Source organism: Stegastes partitus, unplaced genomic scaffold (assembly GCF_000690725.1).
Source record: "Stegastes partitus isolate 25-593 unplaced genomic scaffold, Stegastes_partitus-1.0.2 Scaffold1992, whole genome shotgun sequence".
NCBI classification, from domain to species: Eukaryota; Metazoa; Chordata; class Actinopteri; family Pomacentridae; genus Stegastes; species Stegastes partitus.
In genome coordinates this window covers 28,237-39,546 of record NW_007579723.1, presented here as the reverse complement: position 1 = coordinate 39,546, position 11,310 = coordinate 28,237, and the positions used below count along the sequence as shown (strand labels likewise).

Here is an 11,310-nt window from a genome sequence, read left to right as displayed (position 1 = left end):
ATTTAGGGAATAAAGTATAATAATGAAAATAAACCAAAAATATTCACTAGTACTAGTTCTAAAAAGATAAAATCACTGCACATATCAGTGCTATTGCACGCTTTTTGGATGAATAGAAACACTGATGTTATTGTTGCACAGATTGTACATAAGCAGAAATTCTAAGGAAATGTATGTATGGGAATGTATTCTAGATGAGAATCAGTTCCTCAAAACTGACAATGAAATGTACGGTCCACTTCTGCAATTGGCTGCACTTTTCCTGAATACAGCAATGACAATATTATGGAGAGATCTGAATTCAGAAGGAGCAACTATCCTGTACCTATTTATCAATCTATGCACATCAAGCCACCAGACTATTGCATAATGTAACAGAGGAGGGTTGTTGCATAATAGCTCGAGAGGTGGGAAGTTGGCAGGATGGCTCATCAGCGACAACCCTAAGGAAGACCTAGCGACGTAATCGTGGCAGGTACATACGGAAAAGTTGTAATGTATAGCTGTAAAATGTCAACAAACTGCCATAAATCTGCGGTCTATGGTTATAACTCCCTTAATGACAACGACAGTAATATGACAGATTGGGGAAGTAGCCAATCAGAGCTTGGGTGGGCGGGGCTTCTTCAGAATCAGCCAATCTGCAAACATGGCAGCGACATTCACTCTCAAAGAACGGCTGCATTGTTGGAGCATGCAGTAGTTGCATGTAGCTTCAGTAGCCCCACGACAGAACAAAATTAGTGACCTAGATTCAACTAGAGATGCTACTAAATGTTGCTAGAAGGTGTATAGAAATCTGTCAGTTGTCTATGCTAACAATAGATAGCAAGCGCTGGAGCTAATTCTCGCTTACGGGGGCGCTTCAAACCTACAGCAAAACTTCTGCACGGACTTTACACAGAGTTAAAGAAATTCACGCCAATATCGCCAAAATGGAGACTCACGATGGGGCAGCGGCAGCGGGCGACAGCGTGCTCGACTTCTCCCGTTTGAGTTTGACCACTTTAAGCCTCGACAGCATGAGCGACGAGAGGAAAAGGGACACCAGGCAGCTGTATCTGAACTACAACCGACTAAACCTGCTGCCGTCGTCGGTCAGCGTTTTCTGCAACCTCGAGTTTTTGGACATCAGCAACAACGGACTGACGGCCATCTGCGAGGGCATAACGCGACTGGGCAAGCTGAAAACGCTGCTAGCAAAGAACAACCGACTGGACGAGTTCTCGCTGCCTAAAGAGTTCGGCTCTCTGCAGCTGGAGGTGTTGAACTTTAGCGGGAACAGATTCGAGGAGATCCCGCTCCAGTGTACGAAGTTGCGGCGCCTGCAGTCGCTGTCACTCGGCGGAAACAGACTGAAAAGTATACCTGCAGAGATAGAAGACCTAACCAGGTGGGTACCACACTAGCTAGCTTAGCACGAGCAGGCAACAAGGCTAAAATTAACGGGCGACTGTCCAGTAAAGTAAACACACACAACCTGCTCTGGTTGTTAGCTTAATCGACTATGTTGCACAATGAGATGATATTTCACAATAACCGTTGAGGTTGATGCAAAGAAAGCAGCCAAGCTTCTTCTTCAAAGTCCTTTTTTAATATTAAAACCCCTGGGATCATGTAATAGACTTTATACCGTGATTTTTACACCATTTTCAGTCAGTTTAGCCTGTGGTTTGTTTCAGCTAACTGGAATATTGCTGTGGAGCCCAGGTGTTGTTGCTATGGTTACCTGATGTTTAGAAGCCTTTAGTAGGGATTTACTGTTTCCTGGAACTTTCAGCCAACAATACCAACTAATCAGTAAGAACATCAGGTTAGAGCTGAAAATGTCAAACAAGTAGTTCATTTAGTTACCTGATAGCAACAATAGTCCCAATGATGATAATGATAATTGTGGCAAAAGATTCATTTTTTATTTGAAAGATCTTTCTCCTCATCATGTTTGACCCTACAGTGGACATTTAAAGGTGCACAAGCAATTAAATAATCAACAACTTAGTGATTAATCTGAATTGTTTTCTAAGTTGTGAGGATTCAATGCTGTTGTTTTTCTTTTTTTGTCTTATGTGTATGTAAATTGAAAATATGTTGGTGTTTCTCAACTTGTAAACAATCTACTACACTTTTATAAATGATTGAGACTAAGACCATGATCTTTAAATATATGTAGCTTAAAAATAATATTAATTGCATCCTTACATCCAATGCATTCATATGATGAACCGGATTTAGATTGTGGCAATAGGTTCGCCATTGGCTGCACATTTCTCTCAGATGTATCCTTCCATTCCACCATCTATGTGTTAACGTTTTCAAAATCAGCTTCACTGGGGCAACACAAATATCTGGGGAGCCGCCTACCACACTGACAAATGTCAAGTTTTGCAATGGAATTGGATCCTGCATTAAGATAGCTCTGAACAATTCCTCCACGACTATTTGTCAGGGAAACCCTTACAGCATCATTTTGCTTACATCCAACCATTGTCATTGGTTTAAAGAAATACAAACAAGCCAGTGTGTTTTTTCTCTTTATGGCAGAGCGATAATGGTCTGGCCATGGAGGCTGTTAAAGTATTAACTACAACGGTGGACTAGTAATAAATTGATAATAACATGCCTGTTCAGAGCACATATTTACTTGTTGTCACCTCAGAGATGCAGTCAAACACGTGTCCCTAATTTCTGCATTCTCATCTTTGACTTTTGAGGTTTGTGGTGCATTTGCCTCTGCCAAATTTTACCTGTTGCAATCATTATCTGTATACAACATCTGGCAAGAGTCACTTTTTATTGTTGTTGTGACGTACAAGGTATTGTAAACCCACTTTAGCCGCACTTAACCTAGTTGACCCACCTATTTATTCTGTCAGCAATATTTACAGCCACACTCAGGCAACCTGTAACACTTTAAAATGCATTTAAATGTGGCTGTTTTTTCTCTGTTTTTTCTGTCTTTGTGGGTTTAAAAATATTTACCAGTTTACCAACTCTTAGCATGTGTGTGTATGAGCCATGTTCACTTCCAGTTAACTTGTGGTGTAAACATCATGATTCATAGTGTGGGCAGGCTAATTTTCAACGGTATTCCAGTAAATATCCTGCTGTGGTTCTGGAGATTTACCAAGTCTCACTTCTTAGTAGTTTCAGAAAGTAGAAAAGTCATGGAGTACATTTGATGCACATTCATTATTATAGGACAGTTTATTAAAAGTGATTAGCTGCAAATTGCAGCAAATAATGATAGAGACACAGCTACATAATTACATGTTGTCGTACTTCTGTGAAGAAAACACAACCTAGGGAGAACGTGACCACACTCAGAGACAAAGGGCACCAGTTTGTTTCCTGTTAGGGTGTTGAAAGCAGAACAAAGGATGCCAACTATGAGACTGGTGTGTATGTGTTTATCTTCACATGTGTTGACTTTGACATTAGAAAGTCACAGTGACCCAGTGTAGGGGCAAAGATCGAACCTGTTTTCACACATGCACAGCGCTTCAAGAGGCAAACAATAAAAAATGCCGCTTAACTTATAATTGCATGGAGCCAGGGCTTCTTATTTTGGAACTGAAATCTCTCCCTCGCTCTGTCTTTCGCTTCCAAATTCAGCCACAATGTCTTAAATAGTTTGAGGTCTGGACTGCTTTGCAGGGGTGTTTTTCAAGAAAACAAGGAATTGTGGGTTTTATTGTGAAAAGTCTGGCTTTCGAAGCTTAAATGACTCACTTTATTAAAGAGTAACTCAGAGCTGCTGACATGCAGGCCTTTCTGTTCATCTGCCAGCATCTGAATCGGCCGGCTTCATCTGTGAATCAGTACTCTGGTCACTTTTATGTAAAGGTTTCTGTGGAACTCTTACTAGGTTGGACCTTGTAAGATTTCCCTCCCATTTTCAACACTGCACAGACGTGAATTGCATGCATAGATGGATAGGCACATACAAGATTACCTTGTACTGACAGGACATTGGTACGTTTATTGGGCCAAACAACCTTGTGCATTATGCGTCATTTGATGTACTGTCCAATCTCACACGTATAGAAAATGTGTCACATGTGCCGTGACGCTCTCCTTCACTGTTGTGGGTCTGAATAAAGCAATGAGGAACTTTAAATCAAAGTGACACATGTCTGAATGACAGAGTGTTGTCACTTAATGACAGATTCACAGAGCCATCAATGTTCTGAATCTAATGTCTGAAAAAAGCCATAAGGGTCCAATAAGTGCTTCAAAAAGATTTTCAGTATAAAACAAGACTGACTAATAGATATGAAGGGTGGGTAATCTTATGATCTTCTGTCATGGAGGATCCTAATTTGTACAGATTGCATCATTAGATAAAGAAAATTAGCTACAGCCCTGCTCCAGTTTTTCCATTTCAGATGAACCAAGCAAAAGTGTAACAAAATTAGGATGATGCTGATGGGGCCAAATAATGAAAATGTTTGATTGTCTTTCATTCGGATTCTATAGTTAATGATCAAAGTACTCCTCAAATTGCAGAATAAGCAAGGCTTACCTTGCAGTGTTGCATAGTGAAACATCCCTCAGATCATTCACAATGTTGTTTTTAAAATATTCCTGTGTATCTTGTTCTTAATGTTTGTAAATGTTTATCCGATCCTCTGCTTTTACAAGCTCCCGTTAAGACTGTGTGTGGTATTTAGTGTAATAGCATTCAGGATGATGAGTGCAAAAGTAAACCTTGATCTCAACAGATGTAAGAATCATCTTTTACTTTCAGAGGCTCCACAATTAGTGGCCATGGTGTTCGTTTTCATTAGCATTTGGTCTCTCTTTGCGACACCACATTAAATCTGCATCTGCTGAAGCACCTTGGCAACAGCTGCATGTGCAGCATCTCCCACTGTCAGATACTTGAACCTGTATCACCTGCAAAGGGTCCACATGGCTCTTCATGATGTGGATTTTGTCAGGAAATTCACTAATGAGCTACAGGAGTATTAAAGTCATTGTCATGCTTTGATTATACGAAGGAGATTGCCATTTCACTCTTCAGTCCTCCAAAAACAAATCACATCTCATCATGTCACAGTTGGAAAAACGCAGGTGAAATAATGTGATGAATGAGGCTGAATTTCATTTAGCTGTTAATACTGTTACTGTCTCAGTGTGGTGCATGCTTCCTCTGTGTCACGCTGTCATGACTTACTGGGACACGTGTATAGAACACAACTCCTCCCATTTCTCTGGTGCACTTCCTGTTTATCAATTTTGACAAGTCTAAAGATCTGCTGTGAAAAAAGCCTGTTTGCATGTCATTTTAAAACATTTGTAGGCATTCTTTTCACTTGGACTTAAAATCTAAGCATAGGTACATTCTGTAAAACTGCATAATATAATATAATATAATATAATATAATATAGGTCTACGTGTTTGTAAAATAGAAAACTTCACCCAAAGTTTCTTGGATAGAATTTCCTTGAGAAAAGACTACAGTTGTGCTTAGCTGTGAAAACTGCGAGTGATTTATACTGTCCTTGGTACAACCCTATAACCAACCAGTTTGGTTGATTTGTGTCACTGTGTCGGTGTGGGCTGTGAGCAGACCCTGAATGTCTCAGTTCCTCTCACAGAGGGGGCTTGCTCTGTGCTCAGCCACCAAGGACAGCATAATGGTTTCCTGTCTCGCAGTCGCTGTGTCATCAGTTCCAGCGGGCAGATGGCCTGACAGCTTACTTTTGCTGACCAGCCATCCATGACACTCTCCCTGTCTCTCTCTTTGACTCCCAATTACCCCCCTGTGTACTCCATACCTCCATTAACCCAGCAGGGTTGTTTGTTGTCTTGATAACACAAACACGTGCATATCAATTTTGCTGTCTTCTGAAACTGAACGTATTGATTTTCAGATCAGCACCCAAATTACCTAATTTATCTCAAAATTAGTTTTATGTATTTGTGCACTTCACTGTGTGTAGGAAATGCATACATGCATGCAAAGTACAAAAGAAGACCCATTTGTGCTGTCTGTCATTTGGGGTTTTTTTTTATAGCTTTTGCAAGCAAACCCTCAGAAAAAATTTGACAAACACATCGACATGAACTCTTTAAGCATAATATGATGCAGCTTTAGTGCCCCCTTGTGGCACATTTTGTAAGTTTAATGGGGTCATCTGGCACGGTTGGGTAAAACAATACACTTTTATTGCATCGTTAGCCTTAAACTGTGATCAGCGCTGACACCGCAGTGCAATTAAATCAGATTTCAACTGTTGGAGGTGGATGTCTAAACAACATATGCTGGTTAATCACTGCCACACATATATTGAGTAAATTAACATATTGCATGCTGTATACTACAGAGGAAGTGTAGGCTGGGACCTTTTTCTCATTCATTAGAGATTATTGGAGACTCAGTAAGATATTAGAAATACAGAATTATAAGCCATTTCTTTCAGTTAAGGTCACATTAAAACAAACATAGTGTCTACAGTAGTAAAATTTAAAAAAAGGCTTTTCTACACTGAACAACATTCAACAAATATATACATGCAAGGCTCTGTACTGCGACCATTTTGGTTAAATTTTTGAGCAGAACAGCCCGTGTAGGTGTGCTCCACATTGTACAAAAACAATCACTCTGTTTCATCTTGGACAAATCGGACATTAGAACGCCCCAGTTGAACTCTTTTCAAAGTATTTTTCGGTCACACATCTGTCTGAGCACACCACAGCCACCAAGCAGCAGCTACCACAGCCTGCAATGTGGGGCGTTTAAGGAACATCTGTAAATTGTAGCGTCTGTTCAACAAGTGATGTGGTTTGCCTGTGACAAGGTGGGAGTTGCGACCAAATAAGAAAGTTGGTCTACTGAGTTGTGCTACCAGTGAAAAAGTTAGTGTCCTGACATGGTCTGCATGTGTACGGTTTTGACACTTGAGTTTGACCTTGTCTGTGTTTGTTTTTGATTTATTGGTGCCATAAATAGTCGCGTTTATTAGAAAAATTGCCCACACAATTGCAAAAAAGTGGACGGCTATACAAATATAGGAAAGAATGAGTTCATGGACAAAACAATGACAATTAGCAGCACAAAGAACGGAATACAAAAAGATGCCAAGAAGTAGAGCAGCATGTGAACATCACTGTTATACTTTGTACTGTGATACTACAATAAAACATCATATGATTTAAAAATGTATTTTTGTGCTCTTTTGTATTTTTTTTGTCAGTTTGGAGTTGTTGTATCTGGGTGGAAACCTCATCTCAGCAATTCCTCCTGAAGTAGCGAACCTGCCTTACCTCAGCTACCTGGTCCTGTGTGACAACCGCATCCAAAGTGTCCCACCGCAGCTCACCAGGTAACTTCATTCTGTCACAACCTTCAATGAATGCTAAAAGCCAGAGCTGTGCATGATATTCTACAGCACAGCCCTGATAGCTTCTCATTCTTGTAGTCAGCATTTGTAAATCAAAGTACTTCAAAGCGCCGCTGTGTTTTGTTCCAGGCTCCACTCGCTGCGATCTTTAAGTCTCCACAACAACTTGCTCACCTACCTGCCGAGAGAGATCCTCAGCCTGGTGCACCTGCAGGAGCTGAGTCTCAGAGGCAACCCGCTGGTGGTGCGCTTCGTCAAGGAGATGACTTACGACCCTCCGTCGCTGCTAGAGCTGGCAGGACGTACCATCAAGAGCCGGAATATTCCTTACTACCCTCGCGACCTGCCCTCGAACCTGCTGCTCTACCTGGACTTGGCCAGCAAGTGTCCCAACCCCAAGTGTGCCGGTAAGACGTGAGCGTTTGAGGAAACTGCATGTTGATACTGAGTTGTTTCTTAGTCTGAAATATAAGGCTTACTCTTCTTTAATATGTAGCTCTGCCCTTGTCTACCAATTGTGCCCAATTCAGCCAAAAACTGATTTGTGGTGGCTCAGCAGTTCAGGCTTTGGGCTACTGATGGCACAAAACATTACATTTTGTTGTACTCTATGCAATGATGGTTTTACATTTTCCATACTTGCTATAATACTGTAACAACGACTAATGTCTTTTGCAATTTAAATGAATTTTAGTACATTTTAAAGACCTGATGAAATGAGAATATTCTAGAACCTGTTAGAAAAAGGCAAATAAGCATTTAAAAAAACACAAAACATTAACAGATTTTCTGAATTGGTTAAACCCTAATTTTATCTTACGAATTCACAAGTTAGGAGCTGCTGTGATAACATCCATATCCATGCTTGTCTTTTTACTTTACTACTTCTTGCTTGATTGTGTGTTGTTGTTTGTTTGTTGTGGTTTAATATACAAACAATATACTATCTTCATACACATATGCACAAAACAGTACAAATCATTAACCTGCCACTTTAACATGACTTTCCATTTCCTGTCACTCTCGGCTTCCTCCAGGTGTGTATTTCGATTCATGCGTGCGCCAGATCAAATTTGTGGACTTCTGTGGAAAGTACCGGCTGCCCCTCATGCACTACCTGTGCTCCCCCGAGTGCACCTCTCCCTGCAGCTCCAACCCCCAGAGCGATGCCGAGTCTGAGGACGAGAGCAGCGTTCCCGCCGACCGCCTTCAGAGAGTGCTTCTGGGATAACACGACGCGGAGGAGAAACCTCTGACCCCGTGGCCAAGCGAAGTCTTGTCAGTCTCTCACTGTATTCCATAATTCTACAGAGTGGAGCTTGCTTCAGACTTTACCAGATGTACATACTCACACACAGCCACACACACACATACGTGTTCTTGTTCATAACTAAACGCACAGAATATGAGACAGCCTACTGTGGCTCTGATGATATGTTTAATCCAATTTGGGAATTTTTTTGAGGGAAGAATTCTTCATTCAGTCTCACCAAACGTCGTTCTTGAAAAAGCCACATTTGCCAGTCTTGGCTTTATAAACATGCTCGTCTCACGTTCGAGCACAGGAGGGCAGTAAAGCTCCTGTTTGGACTGTGAAAGCTGAAGGAGCAGCTGGATTCTTTCTCTTTTCAGGGCAGCATACTTTATCTTAAATGCGACACTTTATGCTTTTTAGTAGCTACAGCGCACACTATTCTGCATTTTCAGTTTGGATATAAAATTTTAAAAAAGTTGTTTATTTCCAGCTGTTTCATGCCAGCTCTCATCAGAATTTCCAAGAAGGCATCAAAGCAGATATCCTAGCTTAGAAAAAGCCTGTGGGATTGTTTTGAAACGTGTGCCAGCAGAAACTTTGAAAGTTGTTTTGAACTACAGTAAACTCTCAGTTGATTGATGTGTGAGGTGGACCTATTTACACTGTATTGGTAGTTGGCCTGTCCCACACAAAATTAAAAGAGCAAGGTGGCAATCTTTTATCAGTGTTTTTGTCAGCGCAGTGGTCATGGCACACCACCCTTGAAAAAGCGTTGGCGTGATGGCTTAGTTGTTTTAAATGAACTCAGAATAAGGGCTGTGTATGTGGAAGAATGCTTGTCCAGGCTTACTCACAGGAAGTGGACGTGGGGCGGACCAGGGAAAACCACTTACTGTGTTAGCACAGAAACAATAGGTATTCAGCACAACACAGTGGCAGCCTTTATGTTTATGTTCAGAGCTGTGAGTTTTCTCTGTGCATAAACATACACATGTATGTGAATGAAGCCCACAGTCAGACGGCTTTGCAGGCTCCGAGCTGATTCTTTTTAGGGACAGAAAGCAGGAGATGCTGTTCCTGGTTACATCTCGGCTTCGTCTTTCTGCTTCTGCGGAAAGACGGGTGATTTTATAGCATCCCAGGTAATTTGTGTCCATTAGTGAGGAGGAGAAATCCTCCCTGGCTTCACATTAGACCTTAAATGTTTAGAAAACAGAAGAACATTCTTTTATGTTACAGTAGCACCTACACTGCAGCAGTTGCTAAGTGCCTTACTAATGGTGACTTCTAACACATTAAAACAAGTATGTATCGGTATGAGGGGGGAAAAAATGTGACATATGCACCCTGAAATGTGACAAATCTAACATTATGAATTACAAAGTCCTTGTTAACTGATTTTTTGTACTCATCAGCTTAACCACAGTAAAGAGGAAAAATAACCTTTTATAATAAAGTGAACTGCTTTTATACAAATCTTTTTTTTCAAATGTTAAATATGCTACATTTATAAATGACCTGCAGAATAGATTGCACTTAAGCAGAAATTATATATTGAGATATATTAATTATATGTACTTTTACCCTATTCAGAAGTAGAATGTATAATATACAATTACAATAATAAAGACTGGTTGTAATATCTTTGGTTTGTGTTGTGACCCTTTGTGATTCAAATGAGAGTGTGTGATATCAGGAACAACAGGGTGGAGAATGAAGAAAACATTTTCATTTTAGTGTTTTTGCATTTGAAGTCTCACTCATGTTGTCTGCAAGTTGTTTAAAGGGAAGCTATTTCTATGTGCAGTGTGTGTTATCAGGAGAGTTGTGTTTCTGTGTGTTTACATGAGCCAATCCACTTTGTAGCTTGAATCTGTCCAGGTTTCATTTGCATATGAAGGTGAGTTAATTCCTGAATCTGAATACTGAGAGATGTTTTCTGTAACCCAGAAGTAAGAGGTGCCAGGGCGAATACATTCTGCTTCGCGCAATTTGTTAATCCTTTAACATCACCCGCCAAGAGCCACAAACTAGTTTGTTTCCTTTTCTCTCATCTCCTTTCACAGTTTCTGCTCCTATCTCGGCGTCTCTTTCATTTTCTTTCCACCTCGCTGTTTCTTTCAGACTGGTTGGCAAGAATGATGCTTTGAGTTTGGCATATTTTGTTTGTTTTGAATGGTCTTTGACCAAGTCACAGCTGGGTTCCTGTGTTTTAGCACTGTGTCTCTTCTCCCTCATTTTTTTTTACCCTCAACTCTTGCACACAGGACCGTTCTGCCAACAGCAGGCACCTAGGAAACACTCCAGCACATTGTGTGGAGTTGCATTACCTCCCATGTTTTGTGCGCACGCACACCAATACACAGTCTTGGTATACGTTGTGTGTCAAACAAGGGGGGTGCTGTCACAAATGCAACCTGAGATGCGAGCCAGGATGGAGTGCAGTGAGTTGTGATTGGCAGATGAGGAGAGTAGCTGTCACAAACACCCAGGAGTCAAATCAGCTTCTGTTCTTGAACATGGACCTTGGAACCTGGGATCACTCCTGAAGGGGGACGATGCCATCTTCTGTTTTAATCATCTCAGCAAGGTAACTGTGTTGTCTCTGTGGTCATATTTCTCCTACATGTAGTGATTGTCTTTGTCATTTTGGAGGATTACGACCATTTAAATGTCTTTTCTTTTGGTTTGCTGAGTTTCATGGGGCA

The 11,310-nt window shown here is 40.9% G+C and overlaps 1 protein-coding gene across 1 annotated transcript; it reads left to right on the top strand.

Moving 5' to 3' along the window:
* The first annotated feature begins 663 nt into the window (after positions 1-663).
* LOC103373479 (leucine-rich repeat-containing protein 58) lies at positions 664-10,246 on the top strand. The gene is made up of 4 exons (XM_008303368.1): positions 664-1,393; positions 7,201-7,329; positions 7,477-7,754; positions 8,385-10,246. Exons 1-4 carry the CDS (start codon positions 936-938, stop codon positions 8,576-8,578), a joined length of 1,059 nt encoding a protein of 352 aa, XP_008301590.1. The 5' UTR covers positions 664-935; the 3' UTR covers positions 8,579-10,246.
* Positions 10,247-11,310: the final 1,064 nt, after the last annotated feature.

Excerpts from the sequence above, each read along its gene's own strand:
- LOC103373479 (XM_008303368.1), top strand. The coding sequence starts at position 936 with ATGGAGACTCACGATGGGGCAGCGGCAGCGGGCGACAGCGTGCTCGAC. Across the intron at positions 1,394-7,200 it reads GAGATAGAAGACCTAACCAG|TTTGGAGTTGTTGTATCTGG; the intron begins GTGGGTACCACA and ends TTTTTTTGTCAG. Across the intron at positions 7,330-7,476 it reads GTCCCACCGCAGCTCACCAG|GCTCCACTCGCTGCGATCTT; the intron begins GTAACTTCATTC and ends GTTTTGTTCCAG.